Source organism: Pseudonaja textilis, chromosome 1, assembly GCF_049901715.1.
Source record: "Pseudonaja textilis isolate UNSWEBS1 chromosome 1, rPseTex1.2, whole genome shotgun sequence".
Taxonomy (NCBI): domain Eukaryota; kingdom Metazoa; phylum Chordata; class Lepidosauria; order Squamata; family Elapidae; genus Pseudonaja; species Pseudonaja textilis.
The window spans coordinates 210390331-210414556 of NC_141990.1; the positions used below are offsets into that span (position 1 = coordinate 210390331).

The 24226-nt window shown below is 37.2% G+C and overlaps 1 protein-coding gene across 1 annotated transcript; it reads left to right on the forward strand.

Moving 5' to 3' along the window:
- Nucleotides 1-2343: 2343 nt before the first annotated feature.
- Nucleotides 2344-24005, forward strand: INSIG2 (insulin induced gene 2). Its single transcript, XM_026714597.2, has 6 exons — nucleotides 2344-2481; nucleotides 15422-15772; nucleotides 17081-17205; nucleotides 18277-18443; nucleotides 19515-19614; nucleotides 21144-24005. Exons 2-6 carry the CDS (start codon nucleotides 15529-15531, stop codon nucleotides 21183-21185), a joined length of 678 nt encoding a protein of 225 aa, XP_026570382.1. The 5' UTR covers nucleotides 2344-2481; nucleotides 15422-15528; the 3' UTR covers nucleotides 21186-24005.
- Nucleotides 24006-24226: the final 221 nt, after the last annotated feature.

Consider the following 24226-nt stretch of genomic DNA (forward strand, 5'->3'; position numbering starts at 1 on the left):
TCATAAGGCTCTAAAAACTTGGTTTTGTAAGCAGGCCTGGGGAATCCAGAAGGGGAATGGAATCTATCAAAAGGCTTATTTGACTATCTGTTGTATTTTCTATACTGGGTTTTTATTGTTTGTAAGCTGCCTAGAGTTGCTGAGATGGAGTAGGAGGCTCTATAAATTTTATAAATAAATATTCATGATGGCAAGCATATCCAACACTCTTTCTCAATGGGGCGATATGAGAAAACTTTCTATGTTGAACCTATCTGTTGTAAATCCTGGGTGCTACAGGATCATTAAACTGAAATGTGCCACTGGTAAACTTGCCCGCTTCCCTGACTACATTTTGGTACAAGAACAAGACCCGAGTAAATATTTCAGAATGATTTCCCCAGTTCATTTGGACTTATTTTCCACTCTATTCAAACATTAATTCTAAAACTATTATACAGTCTTTTAAAAAGTGTAGAATTATGATTTTTAACTTACAAAATATGCCCCAACAATGTGTTGCTTTGGAAACGAGCATGGACATGTTCCCTGCCCTATGAATTGTCACAAAGAGCATTTTATAAGGACATTTTTTGAAAACCACAAATCTCATTTGGAAATAGGAGTTATTCAAAAACAAATGAAGTCAAAATGTTGTCCTTTTTATACTCCCCATCCTCCAAGAGTTGAAAGTAGAGTCCATAGGAAGACTGTCCCTTCATTTTATTATCAAACCCTTAAAACGTTGGGAGGGAAATAGAAGACTAAGTCAAATGACTGAAACAATTCTATTTTATTACAGTAATGTTTCTTATGGTGTGTCTTAATGTGACAGCTGCAAATACATCAATTATTTTTTTAAAAATAATGATAAACATCACTAAAGTGCCAGCTGATGTGAAGGCACTGGAAATCACTGTAATGTGTTGTAGTCCCATCTCAGGCATAAAGCCAGCTAAATAAACTTGAGGCAGACATCTTATTTTAGTCCGGGAAGAAGGCAAGTTTAAATGTTTCCCAGCAACACTCCTTGAGAAGACTCCTCCGTGCCTTATATCATGACCACATCACTAATTAAGAAGTACTACAAAGATCATTTTTAGAACACCTATCAAGAACTCTGAATGAAGACCAAATGCACCTTGTTTGTCATATTTTTTGCATATGCCTAATAGACTGCCATGGTAAAAATTGAAGTACATTGGATACCTACTAGAAGAAAGGGAAACCAAGGCCAGCCTTGGTAAGCTTGGCACCAAATACTTAAGAAAAATCTTAAGTTTATTGATAGCAATAGCAGCAGCACTTAGACTTACATACCGCTTCACAGTGCTTTACAGCCCTCTGTAAGCATTTTAGGGCAGTGATAGCTAACCTTTTTGGCACCGAGTGCCCAAACTGCACACGCACATCCCCAAAATACAATGTGTATGCATCCCGCATGCATGAGCCCCGCCCCACCCAAGCACGCATGTCCCTCATGCACATGCCCTGCCCCCGAGTATGCGTATGCATCCCCCACATGCACACCCCCGCATGCCCCTGCCCCCCGAGCATGCGTGGCACAGACCGGTGGGAGGCACACGTGCATATGCGTGGCGGAGCTGAGCTGAGCTGAGGTGACAGCTTACGTGTCCACAGAGAGGGTTCTGCATGCCACCTCTGGCACGCTTGCCATAGGTTCACCATTACGGGTTTAGGGTCAACATATTGTCCCCAACAATCTGGCTCCTCATTTTACTGACCTCGGAAACCGCCTGAAAACTTGCTAAGCAATGTACTCTGCACAGGGAAAGGAGGAGGAGGCAGGAGGCAAGGGCAACTGTAAAACAGCAGGGACTTGTGCCACCAATCGACAGTGATTCAAGCCCCCCAATTAAATAAATAAATATAACCTATACAAACAAAAGCTCCATAATGTTTAAGTTTAAGAAACAGTGTTTTACATGAATATTGTGTATTTAAAATACCGTAACACTAGTAGATTATACTTGTTATATGAGAACCCAGATTGTTGGGGGCAATATGCTGGCTCTGTAAACCACTTAGAGAGCCCTGAAAACTAGTATATAAGTCAAAGTGTTATTGCTATACAATCCACATTTTCTTGCTTCCACTTCTTGTCTTCCAACTCGCTCATGCCTCTTTTTTTTTTTTTTTTTTTAAAGAGAGTTCATTTCTATGGCCGAGAAGAGAGAGAGAGAGAGAGAGAGAGGGAGAAAAAAAGCTGCTTTCCTGCTAAATGAAACCGTAGGAAAGCCCACGTAGCCATCCGCCCATACAAAACGCCCGGCTCCGACCCGCCTCTTGTTAGCCACCTCGCCCCGGCCACTCTCCGCCCCGGCCTCCTTTTCCTTCCCTGCAGCCTCCGCGGCTCGGCGAGAGTGGCTTCCTTCCGAGTCAAGGCGTCAAAAGCGAGCCGCTGCCGGGTTAGGTAGAGGAGGCGTGTGGAAGGCGGAGACTGGCCGGCCGGCCGGAAAGGGGGAAGATGGCGGAGAAAGAGTGAGTGGAGCTCGGCGGCCTCGGGGATGGGATGGTTGGCGCGGAATGGGATGCGGCGGGAAAAAGAAAGGAGGAGAGGGCCCAAGGACACGGCAGGAGGGGCGAGGAAGCCCCCGGCAGGCTCGGTATCCTTCGGGGAGGAGTGTGTGTGTGTGTGTGTGTGTGTGTGTGTGTGTGTGTGTGTGTGTGTCGCATCTGACCTATGCCTACGAGACATACAATATGACCATCCCTTAGCAGTTGGGATGGGGAGAAGGGTCGGGGGGGGGGAAGGGTCGGCTCTCCCTGGTTCTCGGCAACGGACGCCGGAGAGTGTCGTGCCAAAGGCGGTGGCGGTGGCCCGGGAGAGCCAAACCCGCTCGGGCAGACAAGCCGGCGTCATCCCGGAGAGTGAATTACGTTGTCTCGCTGGATAATCTCCGAGGTTGTCTGGGAGCGCCGTTCGGAGCTTGTTTTCCAAGGAGATTGAGGCGAGGTTTTTTGGCTTCTCGCTGCCTGGTCGGCCCTGGTCGTAAAGTGATTTTTATCCTTATGCGTCTTTGCAGAGGGAAGCCCCTTTTGAAAAGAGGGCAAGGGCCAGTGGTCTTTAACTGCCTTTTCCCATCTGGACCTCACCGAGGTGCATACCTGCCCCGCTTTTCTTTGGGTCAGGTTTCCCCTCCCTCAAATGTCACCTTCATTTCAGGAATGCAGTACAGGTGGTCCTTGAGTTACGGCCCAAACTTAGGTGGCTAAGTGAAACCTTTCTTTTGCCCCATTTTTACGACTTTTCTCTCCCCCCCCCACCGTTGCTAAGCGGACTGTTGCATTTGTTGAGTTAGTTAGAGTGGTTGCTAAGGGAATCTGGCTTCCCCGTTGATTTTGGTTGTCCGAAGGGCGAAAAAGCTTATCATATGACCCCAGGACAATACAACCGGCATAAATATGAATCACTTGCCAAGCATCTGAATTTTAATCATGTGACTGACCATGGGGATGCTGCAACAATCGTAAGTGTTAAAAACAGTCATAAGTTACTTTTTCCAATGCTGTTGTAACTTTGACCTGTTGCTAAATGAACAGTTGTAAGTCGAGGACTACCTGTAGTCTAATTTGCTCTTCACTGTGCTGGTCTTAGTCTTTTTCTCCTTACTCCAAAATCATCAATGGACACCTTTGGGGTGTATAAAATCTATCAGGCTTTGTCACCTATTCCTTTGGAGACAGATCAGTTGACTGCCCTGATTTGAAATGATGCGTGGAGGAAGGAAAGAGTTCAGGAGTAGGAATAGCTATTTCTACCCCTGTATAATTTTCTGCCTGCTGATGGAGAGAAAAACTGGTAAATGCAAGGACCTGTCTCTGTTAAACCTCAGGGCTGACTTACGTTCTCTGTTACAAGACTGAATGATTTATTCTCTTTGTATTTCACTTTTACTCTGAAGAGTTCAGTTTGCTTTACAAAACTTATTCCTTTGCTTCGGTGTCCTGGAGTGGATTAGGAGAGGAGGGGGTAGGACTGCAAAGGAACGGAAAGGGGCAGCTATCAGGATTTCATTTATGTGATACTGGATTCCTTCCATGTTGACCCACGTGCTAGCCAGACCATCTACTGAAAGCTTTTCTTTGCATTATACTTTTTGCACATGAGTTCCTAAAAAGATTTGGAATTGGTGGGTATAGTGGTCATTGCTTTCTATAATTGTACAGAAGTTTTGATTGTTTCTAAAATTATATTTATGGCAAAAAAACTTTCCAAAATACCCCCCCCCCCTTACATATTTATTTTAAAGGGTTTTTTTAAAAATACATATTAGGCCTGTGCCAAAAATCTCAGATGGACTGTGTTTCTTTGCCCAGGCACTTCACTTTAGTGGAAATGTCTTCTGCGCATGTGCAAACAGGAATAAAAAGACTGCCAAAGCCTTAAAAATAACTTTACTGCAGGACTTAAGCGCGGGGGTGCTTCATTTTATAGAAATGTTTGATGCCTTGTCAAAGACATAAAAAACCTGACCCTTTTAGCTTTGTTTATTGTGCTTCAGATATTGTCTTTCAGCTGTAACTATCTAATGTTTTATCACCAATTATTTGGTCTTTTTACTTAAGGGATAAAATGATTGAGAAGCAAAATAACTTTTTGACTAGTAGAACTTAAAACTCTCCATTGGAAATCGTCTGGCCCCCTGCATTTAAAAGCATGCACTATTAAATACCTGTTGAGATAGAACTTACAACCAGATAAGTAACTGAAACTGCCTTAGGATAAATTATCTGTATTTCCCAGAACTGAGTGGATATTGCCACTAGCGTTCTATTTTGTCATATTATGAACATGGTAATTTAATGAGTCAGCTGTGGGTGATTATATAATAGGTCTACTCTGCCTTCTTCTTTTACAGAATAATCCTTCCGTACAAATAGTCCTCATTTATTGACCACTCATTCAGTAACCAAGGTTACAACAGTGCAAAAAATATATATTTTAGGGCCATTTTATGAGTATTTATGATGTCCCAAGCATTCTCTCAGTCACGTGATTGCCATTGTCACTATGCATGCTCTTGTTCCTGACCTGTGATTACCCACCCACCCACTCCTTGTAGAAAAGAGAGGAAGGGATTACAAGAAAGGGAGCTGTTTGCTCTTCTACACATTGAAAGCAGCATCCTGTGTTTTATAATATAATACAGTAACTTCATGCAGGATGTCTAATAATAGTGAAATAAAACATTATGTCTGAGTGTCATGTATGAATTTAGCCAAGGATATCTGTCATATGTATTGGTAGATAAATGTCTCTTCCATCCACCTGGGGTTTTAGTTTGTGTACTAAGAAATTAGGTTTTTTTACTATTTGTGATATGATTGCAGTTCATGAGTGCTTTGAACACGTAGCATTCAGGATTGCAAAGTAAACCTTTATTCTAAGCCATTTAAACTTTTTTAGTCCACTAGTTACATAAATATTTTCACAAGAGAGCTTAAAAGTGTTACATCAGCACAGTAGAATTCTTCCTTATCTTTGTGCAGTCAACCAAATTTTGTGCAATATTAATGCATTGCATAAGAATAACAAATTAATGCTGATATGTGTTAGCTAATAAACCTTTGGCACAGTGTCAGGAATGTCAAAATGGTATTGGATTATAAGTATTTCAGTACTTACATTTATCAAATCTAATATATTTGAATAACTCAGTTGTGTCCTACTAATTAGGGTAATTCTTTATATGGAAGTGAGTCACAATTGAATTTATCACACAATGAATGCCTGGAATTTGAAGCCTTGGAACTTTGTTTTGTTTTTGCATGAATAATTTTATAAGCCCATAACTATTGCAAGCTGATTACAAAAGGAGAACCTATTATAATGCAAGCAAAAAATAATTCTACATCCAAATTTGAAGGTTGCCTGTTTCCACAGTGGATTTTAAATGAAGAACTTACCTTTTCAAGTTCAGTCAATTTTACAAGCCATGTTTTTTTTTAACTAAAGATGTAATCAAATGTACAAATTCAACAATTCTGAACAAGGACATTAACATAATAATTACAACATAGAAAGCATATAAAAACAGTTTATGTAAAGAGTACCTGCTTTGGAATGTGAAAATTAAAAGTGACAAATACCTGTTTTTAGCAAGCAGATCATTTCCAAAGATGCAACTAAAATAAGCTAATGGAAAGTAACTAGGGGAATTTTGCAGATTAAGATCCTTTTTGTTTGAAATGCTAAAAGTGTTAGGAATAAGGTCAGTCAGCACAAGTGACTGGGAAGATCTCTTCATGACAATTCATTTAAGTTTGTGAAGTTCAGATTCCAACCTTAGAAACATACATAAATCATTGTTTATTCAACAGCCTATTTTTAGTTGCCTCAGTAATTCCATAGGAGTATTAACTTCCATGTCAATTGTTTGATGGTCAGTAGAGATCATATTCCACATTTTTCTTTTCTTTTGTATTCCACTGTCTGGAAGGAGCACATTAGTAATTTAAATGTTAACTGAGAAAGAAGATGCTTAAACAGATTACTGTTTAAAGCCTGGTAAATTATGGTTATTTGAAGGTTAGAAGCTGAGAGGCAGAGATACAATCTGAAGTCATATCCAGAGGCCTGTTCCTGTCTGGGACACTGGTGTCAAGTGTGCTCAGAGAAAGTATAAGACTTGTAATTTAAAGCATACATAGTTGAGTATGGATACACTTTCAAAAATGTTTCAAAAAACTTTTTTTTTAAAAAAAAAAGCCTAGAAAATGTAGAAGCAGGTACTTAGGTAATGCCTGCCCCTCCCACCCCCAAAAAGGACGTGGAGTCTATATAATCAGGAATCCAGCTTGCTTCACATGATACTTTTATTTGCTTAGATATTCCTATAGACAGGCAGTAATCTCAGAATTTGTTTTCATAATGAAGAAAAGATTGAATAAATTGTGTAACAGCATGAAACTGTTGATTACTAAAAGTAAAAGTTTGAAGTACCATTGTTGATTTCTAAGCTGCTTTTATTCATTTTATTTATTAATCACGTTCATATACCCACAATCTCCTTCAAATGGCACTCTTTTATAAAGTAGCAAGCAAAATATAAAATTTGGTTACAGTAATCTTATATTTCTATTAGTAAATTTAATCCTAAGAGTCAGTTTGCTATAGCGATTAAGGCACCAGGCTTGTATCTGGATGTGAAGAGTATACAGGATGATCTTGACAGAATGAAAAATCAAGGCAACAGATAAATGGGGCTTAAACCCATAAGAGTGAAATATATGCAAACATCTCAGATAGGCACCTGCCCTCCTCATGCAATTTCTCAGGAAGATAAAAGAGGGAATAGGGGAAGCATATTTAGATCTTGTTAATATATTCGTTCTAATAAAATATTTTGGGGGGTTGGTATGGAGCCTGTTTCTTGGTCTGGTCTACCCTGTAGAACTGATACTGGGAGATTGAGTTCTTGTTCTGCCAATCATTCTCTTGACAGCCTTAGGAAGAAGGTAAGGGCAAACCACTTTTAAAAATCTCCCTAAGGAAGGAGTCTACATTAAATCAAAGACACACATACAAACCTGCAGAATAAACTACTCTTCACAGTCTGATGTTTTCTTTGCGTTGGATTTTATTTTACAAAAACCCAAGTCCCAGCTAGGAATTTGGAGACTAATAAATGATTTTCAAATTTAAAACTAATACATTTTAAGTCTAATAAATCTGGAGGATACCAAATGTATCGTATTGGGTCAAAAACACAGTGAAAATCCATTTAAAATAACCATTTGCTATTATAAAAGTATCAGAACCTCCCCACGCTTTTTTTTGAGCCCAAAGCAGCTTTAACAATAGGCTCTAAAATTCCAGGATGCTTTGAAGTTAATAGCAAATGTCTTTCATTTCGTGGATTTGTGCTATACAGGAAGGTGTTGATTAAAAGCCCCTTTACTCCTTCAGTACACTCTTTAATTCTTGCACTCTAGAGTGTAACCTTGACAAATTAAAGCAAAACTAAAGTTTCATTGTCTTTCCTTCATTGGACTCCTTCAGTTTATGAGAACAGAAATGCTTTGTTTAATTCTGGGGAATATCTAGAAATATGTTTTTGATTAAAATGGCATTTTTTTTTCAGGGTTCATTATGAATTAAAAACATGGTAACATAAACATTTCTGTGTCTTGTATCTTGTGATACATTATATAAATCTAGTATAATTCGGGTTTCATGGTGTTTTTTTTTTTCTCATTGTAAAATACTGTTAGGCTAAAATTGCACTTGTGTCTCTTCCAGAGCTTTCCTTTTTTCTTTCTAACTGAAGATTGGAAACTGAAGTAATATACAGCAGATCCTTATCTCAATACCTCAAAGCTCACCTATAAAGACAATGTTCTCAAAAGAAAGCTACAGTAGTCTATTCCCATTCAGGATCTCAAGTTCCTTCTCTTCAATTCTATCTCTGCCTTACAGACGCGCACATTTATTTCATGATATGTCCTTCAAATAAATATTATTCCCTCCAAACAGACTGAAAAACTAATTAAAGTTTTGCAGGCTATGTTCGTATGTTTCTTCCACTGACGCCCCATCCCAAGCCTTCTTAAATCAGACCAGTAGATTAGATCTTAAACAGCCAAAACTTTCTTGAAATATTTTTTAAAAGATTCTAAACTTCAATTGTATATCTGTTTCATTTCTGCTTTGTAATATTCAGCCTTGAACAAATAATATCTACTTTTATTTTGAATTCCCATGACTTTTTTAATCTTTATTTTGCACTTTTAAAAACATTTCTCCACATTTCTGCAGCCATAGGTTCGCCAACACGGCTCTATAGTAAATGCTCTCAGTGTACTATATGATAACAATATATCTAAAATTAATACATCATGTAAACTAAAAATATCAGCTAAAAGTGGTAGGCTGCATTCACACATCTCATTAGAAAGTGCTTTCTTAGTGAAAGTAAAGAGGTAGATAAATATAAGTGTAGTAATTGATAAAAATGTAATTAATGTAAGAGGAAACCCAGATCAATTCTTTTGGTTATACTATTAGTACTGTTATTATACCATTACTATTGCTATTAGTTTGCATGTTGAGATTTATTGCCAACATATGTTGGTCGTATTTTATTTACAAATAATGCTCTGCCAATGCTTTCAAAAATGTTTCTGAATGTTTGTGAATGTTATTCAAAAATGTTTATGAATGAAAATGTATTTTTTTAAAAAAGAAAGTGCTTTCTTAAACTATTGTTTGCTGGTTGGACTCATGCAATCATAAATCTATTAACAATTACTGAGTTCAGAGAAATCATAGTTTGGCTTAACAACATACGTGGTCTGGACTAAAATCCAGGAGTTCCTTTCCCCCCCAACTCCCCGCAAAACAAAAAAACAACCAGCTAGATGATCCCAAGTGGAAAATGAAGAAGACCCAAGAGAATAAACAGGCTCTTTACCATTGTTGACCAGGTGGCACATGTGACAGAACATATTTGTGAAGGGAATTCCATTCAGGTGAGCTTCTGCCGAGAAGTCTTGCTCCCAAATCATTAGGTTTTGAGTGCCAGTCATTAGATTTTGATTGTATTTGGAGGAAGCCTATAATGATGCCCTCAAAACCTTATTCTGTGCCAGAATTACCATATTTCTGGATTGGAATGGAGTCTGTCAGAGAAAGAATTAAATCATCCAAATTGTTTATATTATATATGGTAATCTTTTCATATCTTACCACTTCTCCATAATCAAACTGCAAAAGCCTAGCATTCAGTCCTAATCAGCAAAAGTCTATTAATTGCTACCAGAAATATTAGCATATATCTTTTAATCTTAATTAAAAATATCAATTCTATATCACTTTCTGTAAAACGTAAAGCAAAAGAAATCTCTCTCCACTTATAAATAAATCCTTAAAGCTTCATCATTCAGTCCTGGTCAAAAAGAAATCCCATTAATAGCTACCAGAAACCACAGCATATAATATTTTAATTCTGATCAGACACATTCATTTTGTAAACCTTTTTGTTTTTTAAGAAGCTTGATCTTTAGTCCCATCAAATAGTGTTCCCCAAGTTGATTCCTTATCGTTTTCTCTTTGTCTCTTTTCCAGAACAGCTTTAGAAGTTTCTTTGTGTCTCCTCCTGGAAATAGTTTCCTCGGTTTCACACATTCCTTTTGTAAATCCAATGTAAGAAGGCTTGCCAAGTCCCTCTTCTGAATTCATTATTTATATGTCTTCTTTAATTTCCAAGATATAAACTGGTTTCATTTGTAAATCCATTTTGGCATTGTTTTACATAGCGCTCTTACACTCTGGCATTTTAAAATCCATTTTCAGTTCCGCAGCATTCTTTGCCATATCACTTTTGTAATCGGCATTTATTAGAGCTCCGTATCCACATTCAAAGCTGTCTCTGTTTTATCCAATGAAACCTGTTGTTGTTCTATATCCTCTGCTATAATATCAAACAATTTTGTAAATAACTTCTGAGCATGTTGTTCCCAAAAGAGCCTTAATTTCTTCTATAGTCAAAGAGTATTGCAGGATCCTGTCTGGGTCGGTCCCCAGGATTAGAGGTTTAGTTTTCTGAGCTTTTGGACTCATGCTGGAGCCCATCTTCAGAGAAACTCTCTCTAGCAGACTGTGTGCTGTTCTGTGTGCAAAAACAGCACAGAGAACAGCACACACTCTGCTTGTTCTGACCAAATCTGGTTCCAAGAGAGCAAACACAAGACAAATGCAGCAGTATAATCTTTTTATGTTTAAGCTAAGAATCCTGTTTCTTCACAGATAAAAGGCTGCTTCCAGCTAATTAGCTCTGACAAGAAAGAGCCTTGCCAAGTTTTTTCAAGTCTGCCAAAAAAAAAAACAGATAAAAAATAGTTTACAAGAGTCTTCAAATACCAACTGTAATGTCCACGAGGCTGAGTTCAAAACATCTTTGCCTTCTGCAAAGAAGGTTAGTTTCACAGCTGGCTTTTATCTTCTTGAAGGAGGGGCCGTTACCTTGCAGCCTTACTCCCGAGTCACCTCTGCTGTTGTAACTGTTATTTCCTCCGAGCAATCCTGCGCTCATGCGCACTTGGCACAGGCTCCTTGGGAACCTCCTCATCGCTGCTGCCAGCCCTCACAATCTTTGAAGGCAGCAGTCCACTCCCTAATGGTCCTGGCCCCTCTATCTGAGTCCTCGCTCTTCTCAGCCATCTGCACCTGCTGCTGGCTAACCACAACACTGCTAGAGAGAATCTGTTCCCTGAAGATTGGCTCCAGCATGAGTCTGAAAGCTCAGAAGACAAAATTTCTGGTCCCTGTGATTAACCTAGGTGGGATCCTGCAACATTATCCTGGGACACGTATATTTGCTTTCATTCATCAAACACGTATATTTGCTTTCATTCATCAAACAGCTCCAGTGTTTTGTTGTTTTCTGGAAAAGTAAAGCTTGTCTTTTTAATCCTTAGACTTATTTATATTGGAGCTTCTTTCATCCAGGGTTTTCTCAGTGACATAATACAGCTTGCCCTTAGGAAGATAATAAGCAGTTTCCTAAAGTAGTTAAGAGAGGAAGTAGGTGAACCCAGTCATCTCTTTGCAAGGTACATAACCGCATTAGTCAAGGTGAATAGTCCTTTGGCTCCCAGGTCTCTCAGACCTGCTGGAGAACACTGTTTTGCAATCTCTTTGCAGGGAGATTTCTCTATGGAGCCAAACATGAGCAATCTTTGACTCTTCCTTAATCCAAAAAAGAATTTTGAGGAGCCAATTCATTGAACCAGCTCCTATTTTGACCATATTCATTGGCTTTGCAAAAAGACCCATGTTCAAGTCCTCCCTGGAAATCCATGGAAGTTCCATATCTGGCTTCATTTCCATTCTATTCCCAACTCACTGGTGACATTTGGTGACCAATAGTGACAAATCTCTCAATCAGCAAATCTCTGGGGCCAGTTAATCAGTAAATAAATCTCATCATAATCCTTTTCTGCCAGCAGATCTTTTAAATTTGGATCTATTTTACTTATCTATTAAACAGATAATTTATATAGCCACCCAACTCTCACATAATGACAGGACTGAATTATTAATAATCTTAAGGAATATCATTAGATTGGATATTGAGTTATATTTTACAATACTACAAAAATACTGATTTTGAAAATCGTATTATTTCAGATAGCATGGATGAGTAATCTTGCTGTTCAGCTTGAGTAAATAAAGTTTAATTTAAACATTTGTAAACGTTGGATTTTTTATGTTAGAAAAATCAGAGGAAAAGTAGAATCTCAATATATTTTTATTTTCCATTTTAATGTTTGGCCTACATGGCATTATTATTATTATGGTTCATCGCACAGTCATCCAGATTAATATATTTTTATTCTGCTTCCCATATAATCACATATCATTGTGGCATATAATAAAATGTAATTGAAACAATATTAAAATAACTACATTCATTAAAAAGATGAAGGGGAGGAAAATAACCATTCATTTATGGAAGGCCTGGATGAACAGAAAAGTTTGTCTAATAGAAGGCCTAAGGAATTAGACATAGAAAGCCATATGAACCTTTTCAATATCATGAGAATATTCCATAGTGCTGGCTGCACCAAAATGGCATTTATATTAGTTTGTTGGCTAATTATCTGGGTCATTGGCTTTATTAGAATATCAAGAATTATCTTTACTCCATTTCCAGATATGTAAGAACTCCTTTTGTTAAGATTGGAAACCAAGCACTCTATTTTATCTCTAAATCATTTTAAAGGAATTGCAAATGTTGCAAACTGTCAATACAGTTGTAAACTCTTGTATTGTTCATTCTGTTATTTTAATTCAGTTCCTAATCATACAGTCTTTAATAAATTATTGCCAAGTCAGATTGTGCAAGCTTGGAAGGCTATTTTCAAATCTAGTCTAAAAGGGGATGAATTTAAATTTCACCTGTTCTGTTTTTTTTTTTGTTTTTGTTTTGTTCTTAATATTTAGAAATTTACCTTTATGGGATTAGATGCATCTTTCACCAAAGGAGAGTTACACAGGGCAAATCTGACCAAATGTGAATTAAAGCTGCTGTTGGGACCTATCTTATGATAATAAAGATGGCAAATCATCGATATTTCCCCACCCTTGTAGCATTCATAGATAGCTGCCCGGCAGCCTTATTTCAGACCGCCTGAGCCCACTTGGGAAGGGGGTTTAATTTCAAAGTCATGCCGAGGAAGATCTCGTCTTGGTCTCTAGAGACTGTGGGAGTCTAGATGGGGATTAAGAGGGTTTGATTCAAGACAAGTAAGATCTAGCAGTTTGGGATTAAAGCCTCCATCTCTCCCCTCCGGTTCCGGGGACCATCCATTTCTGCATTGCCTCAAACAACTATCTGGAGGGTTCTTCTGGACTTGTAGTCAGGGGCAGCTATGGCCAGGCACAAGTTTCGTGTTGTAAGCCAGTTGCGCTTGTTCCTGGACTGGGAGACTCTGCTCAAAAATCACCTCCTAAAATTTAGTCACATCCAGATTAGATTATTACACCATGCTTTACGTGAGGCTGTCCTTGAAGAGTATTCGAAAGTTTTAGCTGGTGCAAAATGCAGCGGCACAAGCATTCAGGACAAGTGACACCATCTCTGTTCCATGAACTGCATGGGTTTACCAGTGTCATCATGGGTGGAATTCAATGTGCTGGTGGTTATCTTGGTTATCTGGTTACCTAAAGACCAGGTCACTGATTACTCTCTCCCCAGCATTGTCTACCTGTTCTTTTAGAACTGGGCAGATAAGTATCCAGATCCCACCTGTGAAGCTGTCACCTGCTGAGACCCAGGAAAAAGTCTTTACTATCATGGTGTCCACCTTGAAAGTATTCTTCATCCCCCCTCCCCCCCCCAATGTATAATTGCTGTAATCATCCTGGATTTTTGCAAGGCACTAAAAACTTGGCTGTGCCACCAAACCTGGGGTCTTGATTGTTGCTGTTATTATTATATACAGGTAGCCCTCGATTTGCTACCACAATTGACCCCAACATTTCTGTGGCTAAGCAAGACATTTGTTAAGTAAATTTTGCCTCATTTTACGATCTTTCTTGCCACAGTTGTTAAGTGAATCACAGCAGTTATTCAATTAGTAACACGGTTGTTAAGCGAACCTGGCTTCCTCATTGACTTTGCTTGTCAGAAGGTTGCAAAAGGTGATCACATGACCCCAGGACACTGCAGCTGTCATAAATACGAGTCAGTTGCCAAACATCTGAATTTTGGTCATGTGACCGTAAGGGAAGCTGCATCGGTTAATAAATGTGAAAAACAGTCATAAGTCACTTTTGTAACTTGAATAGTCATTCAGTGAACTGTTGTAAGTTGAGGACTACTTGCACATAAAAATATGAAATCACAGCTGCCAGGTTTTTAGCTGGTGTTGGCCTTCATAGACATCAGGTTCTTCCCAAGATGCTATGACATCATAATGTATCGGTGTTATATGTGTACGTAAATGTGCAAATTCAAGCAATGTGGCCCTTCGTAATTGACAGATGGAAGTTTCATCAATGTGCAGATTTTCTAAATACCGATTCGGGGTTTTTTGATATGGCACCCAGTGTGTCAATTACCAACGCGACTACCTTAGCCAGTTTATGCCATAACCTTCCAATTATTATTATTACCGGTATTATTATTTTGAGTTAGTCTTGATTTTTGGTGATTGCCTGGAGAAGTTTTTTCAGTTTTCTTGGCAAGGGTTTTTGGAAGTGATTTGCCACTGCTTCTTTCCTGGTCCTGAGTGGTCACCCAGTTGGCTTCCTGCCTAATATGGGCAGCCTATATATTATATATATTATTATATATATATTTATTAAATAAACAAAAAAAGGCAGAGGTTTTGATATTTCTTATGTCAGTTATTCAGACCTTTTGATGTAATAGTAATGAATTTAGAAATCAAGAAGTCATGATTCTTAATTTTAATTGCATCGTGGTTTCTGAAGTTTTACGTCCACATTGCCATTAAGATCTTATGCTTTTTTAAAATATTAATGGTTGCAGCATTTTTTTATTTCATAAAGAGTGGGATATCATATGTAACAAATATATACGTACTAAAATCATCCTATATTTTAAATTTATTCATCAAATTTATAGAGTTGCCTATCTAATGAGAAATTACCCAGGGTGGCATACAGTCATGACTCTAGGATCGAATGAAGTCTGATCAAAGTACAAATAGAGCAATGGTTATGAAGTTAGTTAGAATATTGATCTGTCTGAGTAGGTTTATCGTGTAAAATAAGCTGTGTTTAAAGTAATATAAATATAAGAACCAAATGAATTACAACCTCTGAGAAGAACTTCCAAAGTTATTTTTTTATATATGTAGTCAATGATGTCAATGATGTTTATTTATGTAAAGATGTGGATAAAAATTTTGTCCCGTAATTGTTCTGTCTTTTTTTTTTTTTGAACAGGCTTTCGGATATATCCTGAATGAAAAGAAATAAGATTATTTCAGCTTTATTTGCCCTTCTCTAGCTTCAAGTCTCTGTTCTAAATATTGTTAGAAGCACATGAGGCCATGGCAGATGTTGACGTTCAACCATCCATACCAAAAAGGTGTGGCCCGTACATTTCTTCCATCACTAGCCACAGCCTGAACCTGGTCCTTCGTGGAATAGTCCTGTTCTTAATTGGAGTCTTTCTTGCATTAATATTAAACTTGCTTCAGATACAAAGAAATGTCACCTTGTTTCCACCGGATGTGATTACAAGCATCTTTTCTTCAGCTTGGTGGGTACCCCTCGGATGCGGCACAGCATCAGGTATGTCAAAATAACGATGCTAAAAGACATTAAGAGAAAATGCTAGCTTAATCCAGGCCATGAAGAACTTCAGGCCTGTGGTTGGAATACATATTCTCTGCCAGGGGGCCCCTCCTTTCAACATTAAATTTAGATACGCTTTGTGCCAGGTTAAGGGAGATGAGAGGTTTCTGTACTTCTAGTATTATGGGATAGTGCATTTGGATCCCATCAGTTCCATCTTTTTTTTTCTTAGCAGTCAAAATTAGCTAAAGACAAAAAGATGGAATTGTACAATGCCATTTATTGGTAGCATATTGGTCCCATCATCCAGGAAAAAGCCTGGATAAAGTAAAGCATTTTCACCTTATCCTTCTCAAAAAAAGAAAAGAGGGCCATATTTGATACTTTGATGAATTTGTTATGTAAAATTGCTTTAATTAGCAGAAGTGATTAATAGAAGATTCTACTGATTGCAAACCACTCAGAGTATTTCCCTGAGGTTAGTTTACCAATTATTTATTTATCAAACTTTTTTTTCTTTACTAAATGTCTTTTTCAAAAGAAAGTATTTAGTGTCAAATGCTTTCCTTTTTGCTTCCTTTTCATTAAGTTAACGCACTATAGATAGAGTTCAAAGACTAACTTGAAAGAAATCGTCTGTGAAATCTGGCTTTATCATTTTTACATGTGTAGCTATGGAATTTATGTATGTATGGGATTTGAATCTCTAAAATACCTATATGTCTCAGTTCCTTTTTTCCCCCCAGTTCCTTTTTCCTGCAGTGAATCCAAGATTTTTGAATATGCTATATTGACTAGGATTAATTTTTAATATTTCCCCTAACTTTTGTCATTCTAAAGCAAAGGGTCCCAATTGTGTGTACATTATCACTGTTATCATTGTTATCAGTAGTACTTCATTAGGTTTTTTAAAATACATTTTTCCAGAAAAACCCTAGAAGTTTTTCCTCTATTGCCATTCCAAGCATAGCATTCTAGGAATTAATGGTGGAAGTAGTTTGTGGTATTCTAAATAGTTCTCATTTAGAAAATTCTGGAAAACCATCAGATCATTTAGAAATGGCATAATCTAAGTAGTTTGGAGGAGAAATGGAATGTTACATTTTCCATATTCCTATGCTTCATCCTTGAAAAAGCTTTAAAAGATTTCTGAATCAGGTTGTCAGGCCCAATGACTTGCCTGTGTCATTTATTCTCACTGAACTCAGTCAAATTTACTCCACAGGTTCACTTTAAAAGGACTTAAACTCATCAGAAAAGCAATTATACTGTAGATACCTTGTTAGTTGTGTTTGTATTTTACAGCTGTAATTGGATTATTGTACCCTTGCATGGATAGACATCTGGGAGAACCTCATAAATTTAAGAGAGAATGGTCCAGTGTGATGAGATGTGTAGCAGTCTTTGTTGGCATAAATCATGCCAGTGCTGTATCCTTTTGCACAGTAATGAAGTTTGTCAATAACACATAAACTTCAGGCAGATCAAAAAATAAAACAGAGCAGCCCTCTTAATTTCATTAAGGTTGAATGCAAGGTCATTTCCCCATATGGCAATAAATTTATTACTATATTTACATTAGAGACCATTTACTCCCAGCCTGTGAATTAGGAAGGCACTGTTGGCAACAAAGGAGTGAGATGGAGGCAAAGAGGATTGCAGATATGGTTGCTGAAAACTATGGTTGCCTTTCAAGATTCATTTTAGCTAATATGTATGCACAGTAAATGAAGATGGATGGATGGATGGATAGATGTACTGGGTGCACACATTTGTAGGAAAGGAATCTCAAGGATTGCTTTTAACTAGAATTGGCAAACCTATATTTTAAAAATGAGGAAAGTTTGGTTTTAAAATCAGAATTATGTTCATTTTGGGTAATTATAGCCATTACATTTCAGTTATTAATTCACTATTAAATAGTGTATCACTATTTCAAATTGCTACTGTCTCTGATAATAAAATTAATGGAAGATCCATCTTGCCTAATGGCCATTAATACACTTTTCCATTTAAGACCTTCCCAAGCTGGTTAACTATCATATATTATGTTAGGAAATTCCTTTTTTTACATATGCCACTTTCAGAGAATTTTTTTTAAAAAATTTTTGAATCAGCATAGTAAAAATACAGTACAGGCTAAGATACATTGATCATAAAATAGCCAGAAACATTCAAATGTAAGATTTAGAATTGTGAAGAAGCATGAATTTATACCCAGAAAAGGTATAAGGTTGGTATCCAGAGGAACTCAGTTTTACAAAACAAACACTAAACTTGGACAATTGCATGCTCACTTAAAAGAAAAAAAAAAGGATCTTAGGCATCATTGGACCCCACTTGAAAAAGCTGTGAAGGTTGGTCTGGATGGGGATAATATTTAGCCTTGATCTGGGTCTCTTTTAAGCCTAAAGAGCTGGCTGTCTCTTTAAAGTTAAAACAAACAACAGAACTGGTTTGCTGCCAGTCTTCTCAAAATATTCCTTAAACAGTCCAAACAGAAAGTGGATTTTGCCAACAACTTCCAGTTGTCTCTCACACTTGCTGCGCTTTCAGTGGGGCTGTGGTGGACTTTTGATAGATCTCGAAATGGTTTTGGACTTGGAATTGGAATTGCATTTTTAGCCACTTTGGTGACTCAGCTTCTGGTCTACAATGGAGTTTATCAGTAAGTATTTTACGCATATTAAACTCTTATTAATTTCATTTGGATTTTAAAGGCAGTGTCTGACAATGTTATAAATGTAAAAATGCCTTGACTTATTACAGGGATAACATAACAAAATTTATTGGAACAAATGTGACCTAAGTGGCGTGTTATATTTATGGCAGGGAGAAGTTGACTGTATTGTTTATTTGTTGCCTTTGCATCTGCACGGCTTGATGCTTGGGTATGAAATTAACTTGTGCAATTAAATGCTAATAATTCTGCTTCCCAGAATCAAGGTTGAAAGTAAAGCTCAGGTTTGCCTTGGAAGCTATAGGCAGGCCCATTCACATTGCCTCTGCTTCTCCTTCCTAATCAGCAAGGTGAAGATTACTTGCAATATAACTCTATTTCTTTCAGTTTCACGATGCTGAGAATAAGGAACAAAAATAATTGTGGATCACTCCCCACCTCCCCTTGGCAAGGCTGCTATTGGTACTGCACTAAAAAAAAAAATGCAAGAGGTTAATTAAATGAATTGTTTACAACCATTCACCCTCATCCATATTCCTACTTCATGTTTATCTAGTGATACATTAAATAAATAAAATCCAAGCCATTCGGAGGGGGGCACTGAAAAGTAATCAAGCTGCCTCTTTCTATTAAAAAAGTTTGATGCTGAAGAGCTCAGATCAAGCCCATGGGGAAGAGAATTGTCCAGATGCTATATAGAGCCACACTTTTAAAGTAATTTTACTGTAGCTTCAAATGCATCACAGTTGAAATAGAACTAAACCCATTTAACACTCTGCTTTTATATGGACTGTCCCCCTTTTTCCATAGATATTCTGAATTGGCTATTTAAATTCCCATTTTAGAATTTCTGACCAAGGTATAGTTATGCATGAAAGAGTTCTGCTTTTTAAAATTCTTTTTAATTTAATTAGTTACAAAGACCGTACAGGTAGCTAGCATCGATAACCCTCTTGGCCCCAGCAGTCTTTAGGTTTTTTACTGTCTCTTTCAAAATGAAAATCATACTTCAGACAAGGTGCCATTGTGATACTAATTAAAAAAAATCTTTTTCTCCAGATACACATCTCCTGACTTCCTTTATGTCCGTTCCTGGTTGCCCTGTATATTCTTTGCTGGTGGAATAACTATGGGAAATATTGGCAGGCAGCTAGCCATGGTAAGCTTCAATATTCAATATTCTGTGTTTTTGCGGTATTCTTGTAAATAATTTGGTCTTTTTTTTTGTCCTTGATTCCCCCCCCCCCCTTGGAATATCCAAATAATTTTGACAACATTAAGGATATCACTAGCCAGTTCTCTTGATTTTGCCTGGGAATGGCATTAAACACACCAAAGAATTATTTGGAATATGACATTCTTCATTAATTCTTCAGTTTTAGAAGTCAGGATTCCCACAAATGAAAATAAAACAAATAGAGCTTGAATAACTTCTTATCTGTTTCCATCCAAGCATTATTTCAAGACACAGTCTTGATTCTCAGAAACATCCCCCAAACATAAAAATGTGAACACTTGACAAATAAACTTGGAAGCATTCAGAGCCTTTAAAAAAATTATCCAATCTTTTATTGCTTTTAAAAAGTGACAAAAAAGGAAAAACCCACAAAAGTAAAAACATATAGGCAAAGACAAGGAAAAAAGACCACATACAATCTACGGTAAGCCTTCAATATTTGGATATGTCAACACAGTTTTTAAAAAAATGTGGGGGGAAAAAACTGGAAAAAGTGTAATATATCATTTTCACAGTACATAATTACAATTCTATATAGTTATGCAATTATAGGGAAGCATTCAGAGCCTTTAACAGATAATCACGGTCTATTTTAAAGAGAAAGATGAAACTTAACTAACGAGGCTAATTTTTGTGGCTCATCACCTGGACACCCTATCTGATGATAAAGATGCTCACTAATCCCACGGATGTATGTTTCAAAGCACAGGTGTCAAACTCACGTCGTCACGTTTTCCCTTTGCAGAGCTGGGGTGGGCGAAGTCTGTGCGGGATGCATCCGGCCCTGGTCGCCAGTTGAACACCCCTGTTAAAGCCTGATTTCTGAGTAGGAAGGGAAGTATGTGGGAAGATTGGGCTGGCTTGCACCTCAAGAGAGAAGGTTGATTTCTCTACAGTTGCCATGACTTTGTCCTAATCATTTCAGTCCCTTGTCTTTGTAATTAATATTACCAGTAAGTTAGAGTTTCCTATTTACGCTGCACTGGTTGATTTGAAGGAAGGAAAGAACCTAAATCTTCAGAGATAGTGGGTGGGAGTGGGGTAATGTAATCTGTCTTTGTTCTGGATTCTGGAGTTGCATGTTCATTAGACGTCAAACTACAAAAAGAGACTGGCCACTTTTTTCGTGCTTTCTTCCTAGTTGCATTTTGGATGAGATATGAAAGCTGCAATGACATCGAAATATTGAAGGCTTATAATAGATTTCATTAGGCTCTAATGGTTGATCCCTGCCTACCTCTGCCCATTCATGTAATCCAAATTCACATGGTTTGCATACTATATTTCCAGATTGCAGTTCTGAGGATTAGTAGGGTAAAATAGCTTTCTGGGGAGAAGAAAGCTCCTTTGTTGAATCTACCCATTTGCTTTTCTCTGGTCTTTCTCAGCTGTACATTTTTATTTATTTGAGCAGATCGGCTACTTACACCTAACTTCGGTTTGTCTTCCAGTATGAATGTAAAGTTATTACGGAAAAGTCTCATCAAGACTGACTAGAAGAAAAATACTTTTCTCATGGGAGGAGGAAGAGCAGACTGAGAAGAACACAAAGTAGAGAGAACTCGATTATACAATTGCCAAAAAAAAGAAAAGAAAAAGCAATCTCCCTCTCTCGTTTCTTCTTCTCTTGTCCCTGGTTGTGTCTCTGGCCTGGTCTACTCGCAAAGGCACTATTTACTGCAATCTGTGATTGCTGAATTTCTAAGTCACTTAAAAAATCCTGGCATCTCGGGAACATGATCTGTGCGAAACGGTGCTTCAGCGCAACCCGCTGGAGAAAGTATTGGCTTCTGAGTAGGATCCTTTGTTTATCTGAACAAGGCTAGGCTTGTCCCTTTTCTTGCCCAATAAGGTTCTTGTGCCAAACCAAGCTTACAACAAAGCATCACCCTCTCCTGGCTGCATTACTTTTTACTTTCTTTGGCCAATTTTGAGAGCGGTAGTATTCTTAGAGTGTTGCTGTTTTATTATACCTCATGTCAGAGGGTTAAAGGGCCCCCAAAGAGACTAAATGGAAATAGCATCAAAAGTATAATCAGTGCTGTGACATCTCTTGGTGAAAAAGGTAAATAAATCTACAGAATAGCTGCGCATGAAGCAAACATGAATTTTCTGTTTTGTATCAAGAGTTGATGGCATAGTTGAATGCAAATGCACTATTTGCAATACAAATGGGTAGTACTGCTACTGCACTCTCTGTGTCTATACCTGTAGTGTGCTGAGTGTGGGACCACTCTGTAAATAGATACATCCTGTTGTAGGACTCTTCATCGCATAGCAGCAGCAATAGAGCTGTTTGTTGAGATGTGATTCATGCTAAATAGTAATATTGAGGCTATCCATAAACAAGACATTTACAGTTGGTAGTTTAGTTCTGGAAATAGGAAAATCCAACCTTTTAAAAAAGTTTGGTTAGATGAACTTCAATGTAGTAATTGCAAGTACTGTACCTCTCTCACTTTGTATAGTAAAACATGGGTATCTGTCTGCATTCTGATCGTAGGAGCTGTAAATGTTCCTTTACAGAGATTCCAACGAAATAAATTCATGTTATTGCTCTTATAGAAATGTCATATGACAAGGTGAATTCTAACAAAAGAGAGGCACAGCTGAAGACATTATTATGGTACTGCATCAGTAGAGCTGATCCTTGAGTCTGGTAAATGGGAGAAAGGAAAAAGAAACTTTCATATAATACCATTTTAAATCATTTGATTTAATTGCTTCTATAATCTGTGAATAAAGTGAAAAGCTGCTGGTTTTTTTTTTTTAAATTATATTCAGTGCAAGTTTTAAAACATACAGCCACTCAAAAGAGGCTGGTGTTGGTCCAAAGAAAAATGTGTGTGTATATAAAAATATATATAATTTTATTTTTCTTTAATATATTCATAAAAATGTAGAATTGGAAAACTAAGATTTTTAAAGATTTGCACGCTAATACAGAAGAATATGCAATGAGAGCCTGGGGAAAAATAAACCAAGCTTTTGAAAGGAAAATGTGCAATCAATAAGACTTAGAAAAATAGCAAAAAATATGCAAAAGAGCAGTAGCTTTAATTTATGACTAGGTGTTGCAAATTCACACTATTGCACTACAGGGTCTTTAACATGGTTGTAATGTTATCAGACTGAATATTAGAAAACACTGAGTGTTAGTGCACCTCCTTATATACCTTTCCCCACATGAAATCTACAGCGAAACAAATAATTCATAAGTTTTAATTTTAAGACATCTCTTAACAGTATAAATGTCTCTGAGGTGGTTTAAGATTAAGAGATCTGGTCCTTATTCAGTTTATCTGTGATTCTGCTGAATCCAGTTATTCAAATTTGTCACCAGAGCTTATTAAAATGGTGATAGGAATCCTTTGAAGGTTTAAATATGACAGCCTGGCTCTCGCCATATAGTCTAATTGTTGAATTGGAGTGTTGCTATAAGAAAATGCAATGTGTGTGGCTTTGAATAGAGCTGCATCATAATTTTTAGTTGTATGGCCTCCTAACACATAGGTAGTACACATGTTTTTGAAATAAGATCTTTACTTTGCTTTTGTAGTTTTGTGGGAAGATTTTGAAGGATAAGGCTGCCTTAAAGACAGTATAATGGCTTTCCACAAGGTTTACTAAATCTAATTGCAGGTAATAGGGACATTTGGCTCAATCTATGGGTGTAATGACTGATTGCCAATGAGGACTATTCTGTAAAAAGGTACTGGTCTAAGTTGTAATACCTCTTTATTATCTTGCTAAGAAGTCCAGAATACTGTAGTTCACAGGCTTTGGTAAACTTTAAAAACATAAAGTAATGTCTCATTGCATATTGTCCTAAAGACAGATATCACCATTTGCATATTAGCTTATTTAGTAAGCATCATAATTGCTGAATATATACAGAATTTGAAATTGCCACTTGAATTTTTTTTTTGACTAGCACTTCTGATACGGAGCAAATTACTCAACTTCCCAAGGTCATTTTGATAGGCCACTATTATCTCTTAAATGTTTCTATTGAACAAAATTCGTATTGTTTTTCTGTATTACCAGCCGGTACTGAATTATGAGAGGAGAGGTTTGTGATGAGAATGCCTTAATTACAATTGGGGTGGGGGGGAGCAACTGCTGTATGATGTGTAACTATAATAATACATTGTCTTCAATATGCTCTACAGAGGATGAATAAGGTATATTTTAGATACAACTTTGTAAGCACTATAAACTCTTCACTAGTTGTGAACAAGTTGTTAATGTTTACTTCTTCAGGTTGCTGTTAAAAGCAAAATGTGTATTAAATAAAATTATAGTCTTGAAAACTTAGTTTCTTTTTCATTTTCTAAGAAGCAATAATTCAATAATATATAATTGTATGGTGATGATTCTCTTTCAGATATTAAATTAGAATGTTGGCTCTTGAGCTAGGATAATAATTACAGAACATCTAGAAAATTAACATAAACTTCCCCAGTCATTAGGAAACACAAATCAACAATTGCATGATGTCAGTACAATTGCAGATTGATGTGGGGTTTTAGAC